Raw genomic sequence first — 13522 nt, forward strand, 5'->3', positions numbered from 1 at the left:
GATCCGGGGAATTGATTAGATACGTCACACCCAATCAGCTTCCAGGAACCAATCAGTTGACTGCAATCACTTTCGCAACTTGCTCTCAGCCTGCAATGTCTGCGCTCCCCGCTCAACGTATAGACCTCATTCAGAGGCGATAGGTGAACTCCATACTTGGACTTCCATCACAAAATTACGGCAGATACAACGGATGGCAAAGCCTGCGATTCAAAGCGGTGGTAAACCAAGAGTCCATCGACGATGCAAGTACCAATACGATCCCTGAGTCTACCTGTCCTTCCACGAGTAGTACTGTTGTACGCAGTCCTAGAACATTATCCTATGCGGTAGAGTAGCTGAGACTGTCCAAGTGTTACATTGTTTTTGTTCCTTCAAACCAGCGCGTCCAGCTCCTCCAACGCCTCCGCGATACCAGACTTCGTGTAAGTCTTCCCCTTCACGCTCTCGAGTCCCTCCCCTGCATAGCTGACGAGCGGCGACAGCTCGATCTCAACGCCCTCCTTCACGGTCGCCCCCGCGGCCTCGAGGAAGCGCTTGTGCTGGGCAAGTAGATCCCTGCGGCTGGTCTCCGGATCGTCAGACCCAGTCCCCGGCGCGTTCTTCAGAGGGCTGAACTCCTCGTTACGCGCAACCTCCAGCACAGCGAAGTTCTTCGTGTAGGGGAACACATCGAAGACGAACATCTCGAGCTTCATGCCGTTCGGCTTCGTGGGCTTGATGATCGAGCCGGACTCGAGGTCGACATGCGCGATCTTTTTGCGCGCGATGTGGAACGCGAGGTCGTTCTCGAACTCTTCGACCCGGTTGAGGAAGGCCGTCGTGTAGAAGTGGTTGGCGATGTTGCCCGCACGGAAGGCGAGCGCGCCAGACGCGTCGCGGCGCTCAGCCTGCTCCTTCGAGATCTCCGAGTACTCGACGACAGAGTACTTGTTGCCACGCATAGCGATAACACCGACAGACTCGGTTGGAGACGCCTTCGGGACAACCTTGGCGGCACAGTCCGCTCGCTTGAGAATAGAGTAGCCGATGAAGACGGGGTCGGCGACGCGCACGAGGCAGTTGTCAACGCAGTACGCGTGCACATAGGTGATGTTGCGCGCGGCGAGATCGGAGAGGACGGTGCGTGATTTGTCCTTGGGATCCAAAGGCGCGCGCGTAGCAGCGTAGAGACCGCCGTTGCCATCAGGCGCGACAGCGACATGTCCTGGGCTATCCAGAAGAACTTTGCCATCCATGGTCAAGCAAGGCAGCGTGCCTGTTACCGTATGAGCCAATGGGTACAACATGTCGCGATGATGGACGTACCCTGCTCGAAGAAGATGACATTCTTGGGATCCAGCCCGAAGTACTTGTGCGATTTGAAAAACCGCTCCGTCTCTGGGCGAGTAGGCCCGCTCGTCATGACATACCAGGGGATGGTGACGGACCCCTTGGGCTTGCCAAATTCCTCCTCCGCGACGGTCTGCAACCGGCTGATGCGCTCTGCCTGGTACTGGAAGAGCGTCTTATGCGAGGGGAGGCCGATGTCGTAGCAGCCCTTGGGCGAGGAGCTCCCAAGACGCGTGCCCTGGCCGCCTGCCATGAGCAGCACGCCCACCGCGTTGCGCGCGATCGCCTCGAGTCCGGCGCGTCGCCATTCGGAGCTCCTCTCAGAGGACGCCGAGTCCGACGCGTCTTCGGGCAGCGGCTCGATGGTGTCGGGTTCCGACGCGGACTGGGACTCTGAGGAGACTGCCTTCTGGTAGATGCGGTTGACGCGTTCGATGTCCAGGGCATCGAGCTGCTTCGCTAGGGCGTCCCGCTCTTCAGCAGACAGCTGCTCCCAGAATTTGAGGAGATGCTCCTGCCCAGCGGCGCGGTAGCGTTGGAGGAGGGCGTCGTACGAGGCCATGGTGAACTGTAGAGAGAAATGACGGGTGCAAGAAAGAAAGGACGAGGTGATGGTCGCGGGAGCTACTTAAAGTCTATATAGAAGGCCATTTTCCGTTTCCGGCATCGCCGTTGGGCAGTGCCTGCAGTGACGTCTGAGTTCAAGGCGAGCGGGAACGCCGCCAGCATCATGCTTCATCATGTTCAACGAGCCCGAAGGCTATACGCTCGGTCCTTGTAGTATACAGTGGACTGTACACAGGAACCGAGCCCGTCCCTCACCGTTTCATGCGCAGCACTCGCCACAACGACAGAAAATGGCTAGCTCAACCAAGCGAACTGGGAATGATTGAATTTACACAACAGAGGACGTAGCGAGCCCTAGCCCCCTGTTGAATTGTCCACTGAAGCCTTCCGCGGCGCCTTCGGTCTCTTCTTCTCCAACTCATCCCGCAACGACGCGAATAATCGTTGTGTTCGTTCTGAATTGGGCTTTCGAACGACCTTCAGCTTCATGAGCACCCAGAGGCCGGTACCACGAAGCCTTGCTCACCTCTTGACAACACTGTATCAGCTTGTCGATGAGGATTGTCTGCCCGTTCTGCGCGTCTTCGAGTTCTTTTCGGAGCAAGGCGTTCTGGAGATGGAGTCAGCTTTGGAGTAGGATGAGCAATGGCCGCTTATGCGCACATCTTCCTCAACCTTCGCCCAATGCGCCTTCTCTGAATCGAGCAGCTGCTTCTGTTCAGATGCTCGCGCTCGAGACAGCAGCACCTCAAGCTCTTTCGAACGCATAACACATTCGAAATGTCTCTCGCGCAGCTCATATTGCCTGAGGACCTCCTTCAAGCGTTCTCGGACACTGCAAGGAGTAAATGTGAGTGTACATTTTGAAGTTGGCGCATATTCACTCACACGCTGTCGAAGATATCTTCAAGCGTACGTCTGGCCCTGGAAAAGAAAGATCAGGTCAACACAATGATGAGATCGAGAACTATAGAGACGAACTCCTGAGGATCAGTGGACCAGTTCTTGCGCAGAAGCTGCCTGTGAAGGATACTAGGCTCTTGCGCAGAGTCAGGACCATCATCAGCAGGAATGTTCTCCGTGAGGTCCATGATCTCGACGGCAAGGATCTCATCCCCATCCTCCATCCCCGCGTCCTCCGGCGACTGATTCGCATGTAGTTCGCGGCCCGCATGCGTGAAGATGAACTGCACGTCGCTGCGCTCCGGCCTCTCGCCACCCTTGTCCACCTGCTTGCTAGCGAACGGCTCCTTGGCAGGTGCCTTCGGTATGGTCGGCACGCCGCTGGTCACCTTCTCCATCCGGTCCGTCCAGGCGCCGAACAAGCGTGATAGCTTGGTCTTGCGCGAGATCTTGAAAAATAGCTCGGCACGGTAGCGACAGACAACTTTGACAACGATGTCGGGCTGTGTCTCGTACTTGTCCTGCTGAGCTTGCACTCGCTCATTGCGCTTGGTCAGTGTCGACTTCATTTGCATAAGCTGGAAGCCCGATCAGTCGGTGTTCGAGCGTGAAGGGCTGCGACCGCACCTCCTCCTGTGCATCGTCGACCGACTGCGCTAAGCGCTTGCCATCTTCCTAATAATGATAATCGGGTCCTGCTCAAAGCCTTGGGTTAGAAAACGTACGCGCAATCGCTTGTTGTCCTAAGATAGATGTGATATGAGCAACTGAGGGAAAGGGCCTAGGTATCTGATCGAACCTTCTGCAGCTCCCGAGCAAGGTTCTCCATCTTGGTCTTCGTCTGATTGGCTTTGGAAAGCTGGCTCTTGGCTGAAGAGAGTGATCGGTAACGGAACGTTGGCAGGTCAGACAAGCGCCGAACGCACCTGCGTCCTTATCCTTGACGAGCTTCTGCTTCTCCTTTGCATGATCTCGCTCCATACGCTTGAACTCTGCGAACTTAAGAAGCGACGGATTTAACGCAGTGAGATGATCAAGGGGCAGAGCGCGTACAAGTTCGATGTATTTCGCATGGATGGCGTTCTCCTCCATTCCTTTGACACTCTTCTGCGCTTCCTCAGCTGTGCGCGATGTAAGCGAACATCGCAGGACAGGGACGTGACACGCACCGAACCGTCGCTCCTCTTCCTCCTCCAATACTTCCTCCTCCTCTAGCGCCGCGATGCGGTTCTTGAGGCTCTCATACATTGTGGCGGGGTCTACCGGTGGCTCATTCTTTTTCTTTCCTTTATTTGCAGTCTGTGTAGCGGGGTGGGGTTGAGGATGCGGGTGTGCATGGTTTCCGTTAACGTTCGCGCCCGACCGCGGCGGTGGCGCGTGCCCATTAGCCACCGGAGGGTTCGGGGGCGCAGCTGCGGGCGCTGGTGGTGCAGGGCCTGGTGCAGGTTTGGTGGCTCGCGGCGGGGGCGCGCTGGACGCGGCGCCGTTCATGGCGGATGGCGGTCTCAAGCTGCCTGAGTCGGGCGTGCCAGCTGGATTCCGGTTTGTTTGGTCGTTCAAAATAAACGAGGAATCCGCGCGGTCGTCGCGCCCACGGGGAGAAATACAGCTGCAGAGGGCACCAATGGTGACCGTTGTACGGCCCTGTGTTTATGGTGTTTGTGGGAAAAGGAGATGATGGTCAAGACGGAAGGTGATCGCTTATTTTCCAGAAAGCGGAGGTTCTATTGCTCTCGGACCAGTAATGTGACACTGTACAACCATGCATTGTATTCGTACACAGATGACCAGTACTATACGGAGTCCGGAGACATTCTCCGAGAATCGGTGGCGAGACTACCTCAGTCTCCCTGCTGGGGGTATCAATGCGGCAGAATCTACGGCGCAACGTGGACAATAGCACTTGCGGCGGAATTGGGAAAGTATGATCATAGCAAGCCTCTGCGGGGAGCTGCAAAGGAAGGACAAGATGATTGTGCGACGCAGAGGTCTGAATGGGAGATGGAGGATGGCGCAAGTTGAGGTTCGGGACAAGGGGCTGCGCGATCCCGTGACGTGTGAGTCGGTGTGACGCGGATAACGTTTACGCGCCAATCACATCTTGCCTTTGCTCATCATGCGCCACGGTGAGCACGCGTCCGACCGCGACGAGCAGCCTCTAATAGCTCCCCTTCGTGCTTAGACGCAACCCCTCCCGCATCCCCCGCGCGCAAGCGGCAGAGACTCCTTTCATCGCCCAACTACGATGATATGCTCGGCAATATAAGCCAGGAGGAGATCGCGGTATTCGACAAGATCAACGCCGTTCATTCACGTTCTTCATCCCAAATACTCATTGCCAACGAAGGCAGCTCGGATGCGCGTCCTCACTCAGACGAGAATCCCTTTCTTGCAGGCCCAGCTACCGACGCGGGGGCGGGATCGAGCGCGAGTTCCGGCTTCCAGGCAGCGTCCCACATCCCCTCCTTCAAGCCCGCGTCCGCGTCCTTCCAGTCAGCTTCGAAACTTCCCCCTCAATCTGGTTTCACTCTAGCAACCAAGATCCCCCTTGTCGCAGGAGACACTGGATTCAGCTATGAGCGCTCCCCATCCCCCGAAGCACCACCAGAACGTGATTACTCTTCCTGGTTCAGCGCAGACGCCCCTGCTGCTGCCGTAGAAGAACCTTCATTTGTTGCCGCATCAGCCTTTACACGCGCTGGCGCCATTCCTGCCTTCCAAACCGCCTCATCTGTCGCCGCTGTCCCTGATATCCCCGTTATCGGATTCCAGAAAGCATCCAACAAGGGTGTGCTCATGCCTTCAAAGGCTGCATTGGAGAAGGCCAAGCAACGCCTGAGCGACATCTGGCAAGATGACACTGCCGATAGTGAGCAAGGCGCAGATCTATCAAGCAATGCTGCCGCGCCGCCACCTGCCATCCCCGAAACGCCAGTCCGCCCTGCACTCCGAGAGATTCCCCAGTCGGTCAACTCTGCCTCATTGACTACACCCTCATCCTCGAAACCGCCATCTATCAAGGCACCTCTACCGAATCGTCCTAAACCGTTCAAATCACCTTTGCTCGCTCCTGGCGCTGTCAAGAAGTCATATGCGAACTCGCCACTCAATCCTCAGAATCCGCATACGTCAACTTTCTCAAAGGCTAGCTCGCAACTCTCGGCTCACCCTCAAGCTACGCCACAACGACCAGTGGCCAGTACCAGCTCTTATCAGACTCCTCAAGTAAGGCGTCCGCAATCGCGTCATACCCCATCGGCCTTTAAGACGCCGTTCAAGCAGGGTATGGGACCAGGGCAAGCGGGTCGGCTCGAGCTGGAGCGGAAGCAACGCGAGGAGAAGGCGAAGCAGGCCGCCGCCGCTATGCTTTCTGCGACCCCGCAGAACAAGGGCAAGGCTCCAGAGCGCGCTGTGACTCAGAATGCCAATATGCCTACGCATACACCCAGTACACGAAGTCAGAAGAGCTTAAGTGAGTAGACGGTTTCCCATGTCTGCACACGAGAGCTGACGGCCGTCCTCAGGTGTGAGGTCTAGCAAGAAGCCTTTGTTTGAATCCGGTCTCGAGCCTCAGTCCTTCACCGCATCCGAGCTCGTCGAGATGGGAGTTACGAACCTTGCCGAACTCGAGCAAATCACCCCGGCGACCGCCATCGACTACTTCTTCTACGGACCGCCAGGACCAAGTGGTGAGCCCGTCGAGCTCGGCCCTCCGGAAGCGCTGGCCGCACTCTTGAGGAAGGGCTGCACGCTTGCGACGAAGCCGTGGGTCGACAATCACTGGTGTTTGATCTTGTGGAAGCTGGCAGCAATGGTGGCTTTGGATCCAGAGGACGAGACGCGGCCAAAGGATGCGCCGAAGCGGTGGTGTTGGGAAGAAGTGATCAATCAGCTACTCTATAGGTAGGTCCGTGCATATAGCGTCGTATATGCGAGACTGACGAAGTCGGCAGATACGAGCGCGAGCTCAACAGCCCCTCTCGCCCTGCCCTTCGTCTCATCACCACTCGCGACGCACCTTCGACATCGCCTATGGTGCTCGCTGTGACGAAGATAACGTTCAGCGAGCGCGGCGTGGATGACGAGGGCATACCGCTGGAGCCTCATCCTGAGCTGGAAGTTACCGATGGGTGGTACAGGCTGAGAGCGCAGGTCGACGAGCCTATGGCACGAGGTGTACGTCGCGGTCTCATCGGAGTCGGGCGCAAGATTGCTATGACCGGTGCTAGGGCGAGTGATCTATCTGCCTCCTCAGCGACCGGCAACTAATGTATTTCTACAGTTATCAAGCGAGAGCAAGGACCCGCAAGAGGTGCTCGAGGCGTACAACTCAACCTGCCTCATACTATCCGGCAATTCCTCTCATCTCGCCCCGTGGCATGCCAAGCTGGGCTTTCAGCCATTGGGCGGACCGTATATATGCACCCTTGGTAGCCTGACCCCGGACGGCGGAGTCGCTTGCGTGCTGGATCTCGTAGTGGAAAGGGTACGCTCCGCGCTTCCGATTCCAACTACAGGCCTCTAATGAACCCCCCTTCGACAGGCTTACCCCGTCGCCTACATCGAGTTCATCGAGCAAGAAGACGGCACAACACGTCGCGAAGGCCCTCGAACAGCGGCCGACGAAGCGCGGGAGAATGACAAGTGGCAACGCAAGCGCGATAACGAGGCGGCGAAGCTACACGCCGTATTCGAGAAGAAAGTGCATCGATATCTGGGCTATGCGGATCGGTGTGAGCAGAAGGCGGCAGCAAAGGGCTTTCAGCCGAATCCGGATGGTGAGGCTCCCTCTGATGATGTTGGTATGGAACATGCGGTCTAACGTCCGCATAGAATCACCGCCAGACTCGATAGACGGCATCTACGACCAGCTCGAGGAACCGGCAGACGCGAACGAGGCGCTCGCCAACATTTCCGTCATCGAGGCTGGCTGGCTGGCCAAGTACATCCGCGACTCCATCGAGAAAGAGAGCGAACGCGCGCGAGACGATATGGAGAAGGAGTTAGCGGTATGTAGCCTGTTTCATTCTGCGTCAAACGACTGGTGCTCTCCGAAGGATCCCTGCTCGCCGTATGACTCGTGCTCACCGTATGACCTGTGCTCATTCGTTCTTAGGAAACCTGCCCGCCACGAAATGTACGCAGCTTCCGCGTCATCGTCGGCCGGGACGCACGAACGAATCGGAAGCCTGCAAATCGGAATGCGCAGATCACCGTCTGGGACGTGATGAATCTGGCATTGTACGAAGGACGGCCAGAGGGTACTATTGAAGTCGGACATCGGTTTTTGGTGAGTTGCAAGGTCGGCGGAAGCTTGGTCGATGCTAATCGAGCCCATGATCAGATCACAAACCTCATGCCCTCAGCGCAGAGCGCCTGGATGGGCAATGAGCCCGACGCGGAGATATACCTCAGTACAAGGAGAGATACCAGGTGGACGAGATTGAAGACGATCACATAGGGCCCACCACTGCTTCATATGTTCGTTCTTGCCAGTACCTTATTGCACGTTGCTTCATATCCTGTACACTCACCCAACTGCTCTTGCTGTGCAATATCAGGCATGCTCTCGTTGAATGGTGATAAATGATACAAGTGTTCCATTAGGAGTAAGTACGATAGACAAACAGTGCATCGACGCGACAACACAGACAGGACCAAGAAAAGTCACTGAACGCGCTCAGACGGAGACACTGTACTTGCGGAACACGCTCTGCCAGTCGCCGGTGTGCTCGTGGCCCATGCACACGACGGTCGGCTTGCGCTCGGAGCCGTGGCCCCAGAAGCGGGTGGCGACGCGCTGGATGTCGGCGGGCGTGAGGCGGTCGATCTTCTCGACCATCTCCTCGATGGGCTCGCGGCGGTTGCCGACGAGAAGCTAAGAACTGATGTCAGTATGCAAAGAACAATGGAAAATTGGCACAGTACGAACCTGACGCCCAAGGTCCTCGACCTCGACGGCGCGGCTCTCGAGGGCCATCATCATGCTGGACTTGAGCTGGTTCTTGGCGCGCTCGAGCTCCTTCTCCGGTACCGCGGTATACAGGAGCAAGCTCAACTGGTGGACAAGGTGCGGCAGGATCTGCCCGGGCGTGTTCCCGCCACGGAGGCCAGACGAGGCCGGCACGAAGGACGCGAAGAGGCCGAACAACGACGAGTCGGTGTATATGTGGTGGAACGACGCGCAGTGGTCGATCTGCGGGAAGTGGTTGAGGATGTGCGTGTACAAGCGCGAGTACATGCCCTTCCCGGGGCCGCCCGCGGAGAACGAGCCGCCACCGCCGAGAAGAACCTGCATGGTCGCGAGCGCAAAGATATCCTCGTCGTTGATCCCACCGCCCTCGAACGCGATGTACAGGTGGTTGAACTCGGTCGACGTGTCGTGGATGTGCTCGTGGCCGCCAGTATATGTTGATTGAGTGGTGAGTTGGGAGGGGGCGTCGTTGACAGAATTGGGGAATAGATATGACGCCGCGCGGGTGAGCGTCTTCGTGACGGAGGGGGTATGGGGGTTGAGGAGATGTTGCGGAGTTTGCTGGGAAGCGGCGCGCGATTGTGGGGAAGGTGCAGAGGCGGTTTTGAGCGACGCGAAATGCTTGTCGACGAGCTCGACGAGTTCTTCGTGTTGCATGCCGACCCCTGCGACAACCATGCGCTCCGGCTTGTACCAGAGGTCCATGGCTCGCCGCAATGTTTCCGGGGTGATCTTGTCTATTCGCTCTGGCGGGCAAAGAAGCGAGTTCCCCAAGCCGGTGTGGTTGTATGCGACACCATGCAGGATTTCCGGGAGTATCATCTCGGGTTTGGAGGAGATCTCGCGGACCTCGTACGCTGCCGCGTCACGCTGGGCCTCTACTTCCTCTGGCGTGAACCTGGGGTTGCATACGGTGTCTGCTATCAAAGAGACCGCGAGTGGTGTGCCGTCGTGGAAGTGTGAGGACTGGTACATAAGCGCCTCCCGTGTTGATGAGCAGAGGATCTGGCTGCCGAGTGAGTGGATGGCAGCGGCCATCTCCTCTTCCGTGCGGTTCTTCGTGGACTATTGCGACGTTAGCGCGGCACCTCCTTGATCATTCTGCACTCACCTTGAACGCCATCCTGTCCAGGAAGTGACTAACTCCCAGTATGTCCGGGGTCTCATAGCGTGAACCCGCATCGACATAGAGTCCGACAGAGGAGAAGTGACCGGGTGTGCGCTCCGTTGCGACTCTGATCTTGTTGGGGAGCGTCGTCAGCTGGACTGACGGGCTCGGCGCAAGGTGCTGCAGCTGTCTGCATTGTTTGGGAAGCCTGTTCCCCCGGCGCGCAATCACTCTCGCTCTGTGCATGGCCGTCGACTCTGAGCAAGCTCTTTGAATTTTCGGTGGTGACAAAGCGGCACCCCGGTCCGCGTTCACGCAGCGCCACGAAATCCTCGGCAAGCACACATCATGTGACGAGACGTCGGCAATGCCCGAGCAAGCACTTCATCGCCGAACGTCGTCCGAACGCTCTCGTCGTTGCTGGTTGGCCCGTCGGTCGTGTCGCCAAGAGTCGATGCAGCGCGCCGTTGAGGAGCTCGGAGACGTCAGCCATGTGCAGGCCGAGCGCACGAGTGCGCGCGTCATAGGACCGCCGCCCTGACCGTTCGTCGACTTGCGGGGGCACGCCGATGACATGGGCTTGGCGCTATTTTCCACTTCACGGATTTTGAACCGCTATGTCCGTGTTCGACTTTTCTTTCGAGCCACAACACGCCCGAACGTTGCTGCTGGTGTTGCTGAGCTCTCTCCGTCGTCCTGAGCTTCCTAGCGGCCTCGAGCGCCATCTGACGGGGGCCTGACGCGAGCCTGCCGCCGGCTAATCTCTTTATCAAGGGCTCCTTCTCCAATGCGACTGCCTGCGTCATGCTCTACTTTGAGGTCTTTCCGCTCCCCCAGCGCTCCCCTCAACCGCTTGTGCTGATCTCGCTATCATGGCTGTTCGGTCGTCGATCATTGGGGAAGGTATTTTTCTCCTGCGGGGTCTGCTGCCGACGTTCTACACCCCCGCGACGGGCGGGTGCTGTACGCGCGGAATGCCGCCTGCAGCGTGTCTCCAGGTCGATACGAGGCCTCAGGCGCGCCCCGAGCATACCCCGCCCTCCCTCTGCGGCACCCGCAGTCGCATCCGCGTGGGGAGGGCGGCCACAGGCGCAAAGCTCCAAACCTTTATCCAAATCGATAGAACCTTCAGGCGAGAACCGCGGGGCTGGTGTGCCTGTCCTGGGGTTGCTGGGGCGCCTCGCCGGGGCGCGGTCCATTCCCCGTGGCGGTCTTTGGCCTCCAGCCTCGCTTGCGCACAGGACGGATCCCCTCCTCGACGCACCGCGCCGCAATATCCGCCCCTTGTTTCTCAGCATCAGCTCACGCTGATAGGCCCTTAGGTCCGTGTCGTCTTGCCCAGAACGGACCTCCTATTTTTCTTTGGGACGCGGCCTTTAGCATCCGATCGTCCGGAAGATCGGTCACCAAAGGAAATTTACAAATTATACTTCCGCCGTCCGCTATTTAAGCCGCATGCTCCTCTTCCAATCCTCGGTTTCTACCCTTCCCCCTTCCCCCCATCTTCCCCTTCACACGTATTCATCAGCCCAGCATGTCTCCAGCCGAGGCCGGGGCAATGACCACCAATATCTTCAACCCGGAGTACCGCCGGGCGATGATCTTCTGCGGCGTCGCCGTCATCGGCGCTGTCCTCTACGGGTACGATGGGACGTACTACACGTCCATCCTCGAGATGGACAAGTTCAAGCACGACTTCGGTGAACGTCAGGCGGACGGGACGTACGACATCACCAGTACCATTCGCTCGGTGGTAAGTAGACTGTCGGTGTTCCTGAACGCGAGGTGCTCATAATGTTCTCCAGACCACCTCCATCGTCCAGGCCGGTGAAGTTGTCGGTGCTCTGTTCGCTGGCCCGATCGGTGACTGGGGAGGCCGTCGCGCGGGTATCCTTGCCGCCTGCATGCTCGTCACCCTCGGTGTTGTCCTGCAAATGATCGTGGCAGGCAACGTTCCCCTCCTCGGCGTCGGTCGCGCCGTCCTTGGTATGGGTATCGGTGTCATCTCCAACTCGGTCCCTCTCTATCTGTCGGAGGTACGCGCTCTTGGTCCTTATACTTGGATCACGGCCTCATATCGTTTATTGAGCATAGATACCCCCCGTGGCCATCCGTGGTTCCGTTGTCGGTAGCTGGCAGCTGATGCTGGCTATTGGACAAGTCATCGGTGCCTGCGTCGGCCAAGGAACGCATGCTATGACCAACACGGGCGCTTATCGCATCCCTATGGGCATCAACCTCGCGTTTATCGTTGTCCTCTCTCTCGGTGTCATCTTCATTATCCCCGAGTCGCCTCGTTGGCTCATCTCGAAGAACAAGAACGGTGAAGCGCTTGCTGCTCTCCATCGCGTGCACAAGGGCCAGTCGGACGAGGATGCTCAGGTCGAGGAGCAGTACGACACGTACATGAAGGCGAAGCAGGAGGAGGCCGAGTTGACCAACTCCGAGCCGAGTCGCTGGAGGGACCTGCTCAAGGGCACCACGCGCCGCAAGTTCATCTGCGCCGTTGGTATCCTCATCAGCCAACAAATTGGCGGTGTGCAGTTCATCTTCTCGTACACGACCACCTTTCTCGGAAACGTCGGCGTCGGCTCTCCGTTCATCATCACCATCATTGTGGTACGTGTGCTTCAGCATCGCTGTGATAGCGCCATCTGACAGTATCTTCAGGATATTGTCGAAGTCCTTGGCGTCGTCGTCAGCTTCTTCCTCGTTAACCGCTTCGGACGTCGCCCACTTCTGCTCATCACCAGCGCCTTCATGACCGCCTTCCTCGTCATCGTCGGCGCCATGGGCTCCCTCAAGGGCCACCGCTCCCAGGGCGAAAACAATCTCATTGCCGCCGGCATTATCCTCTACGTGTTCTTCTTCAACTTGGCTTGGGGTCCCCTCGCGTGGGTCGTCGCCACCGAGCTCTCCGGCGGCAAGAACAGGCAGAAGATCATGTCCATCGGCACGGCGTGCTTCTGGCTCTCCGCATTCGTCGTCACGTTCACGCTTCCGTACCTGTACGACGCGACCGAGGCTGGGCTCGAGGCGCAGATCGGTTACATCTACGCCGGTGGCTCTGCGATCGCGATGGCGTTCGTCTACTTCTTCATCCCGGAGACCCTCGGACGCAGTCTCGAGGAGATCAACCGTACGTCGGACTCGTTGATTGCCCTTGACGCTTGTGCTGACTTTCCATCAGACCTCATGGACGCGCAGATCCCTGCCCGCTCATGGGCGGCGTACGACCTCGCCAAGGAGGTCGAGCGCGAGGTCAAGACGAAGGGCGACCGCCCCGAGGTCCAGCACGTCGAGAAGGTCTCCTCCAAGCAGGAGGTATAATGTCGCTTGCCTCAAGTACGCATCGTCGCTTGCTCAGCATCGCCGCATCATCTCACCTCGTCCTTATACTCACTACCATACATATATCCCATGTATATCTACGGCCTCACAAATGCTTGCCTGCCGTCTCGCTGCATAATCTGTACCATTAGCTATATTCCATAGGGTCTCCCATTCGTGTGCATACTAGTACCGTTGGGCAGTGGTGTTTACACTCTAGATATGTAGAGAAAATAGACGCCCTGTTCCTCTGAGTTCTGTGGGAAATCTTGAATATCTCAAATTCGCTGCGAACAAAACTCGGTAAG

At 57.7% G+C, this 13522-nt stretch overlaps 6 protein-coding genes across 6 annotated transcripts; 3 read left to right on the forward strand and 3 right to left on the reverse strand.

Moving 5' to 3' along the window:
• Nucleotides 1–92: 92 nt before the first annotated feature.
• Nucleotides 93–2026, reverse strand: SCHCODRAFT_02684219 (nucleotide-diphospho-sugar transferase). The gene is made up of 2 exons (XM_003037383.2): nucleotides 1309–2026; nucleotides 93–1258 (listed from the first exon to the last, which is right to left on the reverse strand). Exons 1-2 carry the CDS (start codon nucleotides 1892–1894, stop codon nucleotides 375–377), a joined length of 1470 nt encoding a protein of 489 aa, XP_003037429.1. The 5' UTR covers nucleotides 1895–2026; the 3' UTR covers nucleotides 93–374.
• Nucleotides 2027–2142: 116 nt separating this feature from the next.
• SCHCODRAFT_02610708 (uncharacterized protein) lies at nucleotides 2143–4495 on the reverse strand. Its single transcript, XM_003037382.2, has 11 exons — nucleotides 3972–4495; nucleotides 3856–3923; nucleotides 3729–3801; nucleotides 3602–3672; nucleotides 3528–3545; nucleotides 3430–3477; nucleotides 2881–3380; nucleotides 2788–2823; nucleotides 2563–2734; nucleotides 2426–2509; nucleotides 2143–2376 (listed from the first exon to the last, which is right to left on the reverse strand). Exons 1-11 carry the CDS (start codon nucleotides 4291–4293, stop codon nucleotides 2254–2256), a joined length of 1515 nt encoding a protein of 504 aa, XP_003037428.1. The 5' UTR covers nucleotides 4294–4495; the 3' UTR covers nucleotides 2143–2253.
• Nucleotides 4496–4857: 362 nt separating this feature from the next.
• SCHCODRAFT_02153073 (uncharacterized protein) lies at nucleotides 4858–6830 on the forward strand. Its single transcript, XM_050341943.1, has 4 exons — nucleotides 4858–4928; nucleotides 4985–6274; nucleotides 6327–6709; nucleotides 6756–6830. Exons 1-3 carry the CDS (start codon nucleotides 4919–4921, stop codon nucleotides 6707–6709), a joined length of 1683 nt encoding a protein of 560 aa, XP_050202201.1. The 5' UTR covers nucleotides 4858–4918; the 3' UTR covers nucleotides 6756–6830.
• An 84-nt stretch (nucleotides 6831–6914) lies between these two features.
• On the forward strand, nucleotides 6915–8325 carry SCHCODRAFT_064762 (uncharacterized protein). Its single transcript, XM_003038718.1, has 6 exons — nucleotides 6915–7032; nucleotides 7085–7288; nucleotides 7346–7580; nucleotides 7636–7811; nucleotides 7919–8092; nucleotides 8147–8325. Exons 1-6 carry the CDS (start codon nucleotides 6967–6969, stop codon nucleotides 8261–8263), a joined length of 972 nt encoding a protein of 323 aa, XP_003038764.1. The 5' UTR covers nucleotides 6915–6966; the 3' UTR covers nucleotides 8264–8325.
• Nucleotides 8326–8346: 21 nt separating this feature from the next.
• On the reverse strand, nucleotides 8347–10221 carry SCHCODRAFT_02528897 (uncharacterized protein). Its single transcript, XM_003037381.2, has 3 exons — nucleotides 9888–10221; nucleotides 8735–9841; nucleotides 8347–8680 (listed from the first exon to the last, which is right to left on the reverse strand). The coding sequence occupies exons 1-3, from the start codon at nucleotides 10128–10130 to the stop codon at nucleotides 8483–8485; spliced, it is 1548 nt and encodes a 515-aa protein (XP_003037427.1). The 5' UTR covers nucleotides 10131–10221; the 3' UTR covers nucleotides 8347–8482.
• A 1221-nt stretch (nucleotides 10222–11442) lies between these two features.
• SCHCODRAFT_01082935 (general substrate transporter) lies at nucleotides 11443–13214 on the forward strand (the record flags this gene model as incomplete). The annotated part of the gene is made up of 5 exons (XM_003038717.2): nucleotides 11443–11637; nucleotides 11690–11920; nucleotides 11979–12503; nucleotides 12555–13023; nucleotides 13075–13214. The coding sequence occupies 5 exons, from the start codon at nucleotides 11443–11445 to the stop codon at nucleotides 13212–13214; spliced, it is 1560 nt and encodes a 519-aa protein (XP_003038763.1).
• Nucleotides 13215–13522: the final 308 nt, after the last annotated feature.

The sequence above is a fragment of the Schizophyllum commune genome (genome assembly GCF_000143185.2).
Source record: "Schizophyllum commune H4-8 unplaced genomic scaffold SCHCOscaffold_2, whole genome shotgun sequence".
In the NCBI taxonomy this organism is placed as follows: domain Eukaryota; kingdom Fungi; phylum Basidiomycota; class Agaricomycetes; order Agaricales; family Schizophyllaceae; genus Schizophyllum; species Schizophyllum commune.

What these genes read in the sequence shown, in the direction of transcription:
- SCHCODRAFT_02684219 (XM_003037383.2), bottom strand. Translation starts at nt 1,894, where the DNA reads ATGGCCTCGTACGACGCCCTCCTCCAACGCTACCGCGCCGCTGGGCAG. An exon ending in TGTCATCTTCTTCGAGCAGG is followed by an intron (nt 1,259 to 1,308) that starts GTACGTCCATCA and finishes ATACGGTAACAG; the next exon opens with GCACGCTGCCTTGCTTGACC.
- SCHCODRAFT_02610708 (XM_003037382.2), bottom strand. Translation starts at nt 4,293, where the DNA reads ATGAACGGCGCCGCGTCCAGCGCGCCCCCGCCGCGAGCCACCAAACCT. An exon ending in ATGCGAAATACATCGAACTT is followed by an intron (nt 3,802 to 3,855) that starts GTACGCGCTCTG and finishes TCGCTTCTTAAG; the next exon opens with TTCGCAGAGTTCAAGCGTAT. An exon ending in TGATACAGTGTTGTCAAGAG is followed by an intron (nt 2,377 to 2,425) that starts GTGAGCAAGGCT and finishes ATGAAGCTGAAG; the next exon opens with GTCGTTCGAAAGCCCAATTC.
- SCHCODRAFT_02153073 (XM_050341943.1), top strand. An exon ending in ACGAAGTCAGAAGAGCTTAA is followed by an intron (nt 6,275 to 6,326) that starts GTGAGTAGACGG and finishes GGCCGTCCTCAG; the next exon opens with GTGTGAGGTCTAGCAAGAAG.
- SCHCODRAFT_064762 (XM_003038718.1), top strand. Translation starts at nt 6,967, where the DNA reads ATGGCACGAGGTGTACGTCGCGGTCTCATCGGAGTCGGGCGCAAGATT. An exon ending in ATATGGAGAAGGAGTTAGCG is followed by an intron (nt 7,812 to 7,918) that starts GTATGTAGCCTG and finishes ATTCGTTCTTAG; the next exon opens with GAAACCTGCCCGCCACGAAA. An exon ending in AAGTCGGACATCGGTTTTTG is followed by an intron (nt 8,093 to 8,146) that starts GTGAGTTGCAAG and finishes GCCCATGATCAG; the next exon opens with ATCACAAACCTCATGCCCTC.
- SCHCODRAFT_02528897 (XM_003037381.2), bottom strand. Translation starts at nt 10,130, where the DNA reads ATGCACAGAGCGAGAGTGATTGCGCGCCGGGGGAACAGGCTTCCCAAA. An exon ending in TGGACAGGATGGCGTTCAAG is followed by an intron (nt 9,842 to 9,887) that starts GTGAGTGCAGAA and finishes ACGTCGCAATAG; the next exon opens with TCCACGAAGAACCGCACGGA. An exon ending in TCGAGGACCTTGGGCGTCAG is followed by an intron (nt 8,681 to 8,734) that starts GTTCGTACTGTG and finishes ATCAGTTCTTAG; the next exon opens with CTTCTCGTCGGCAACCGCCG.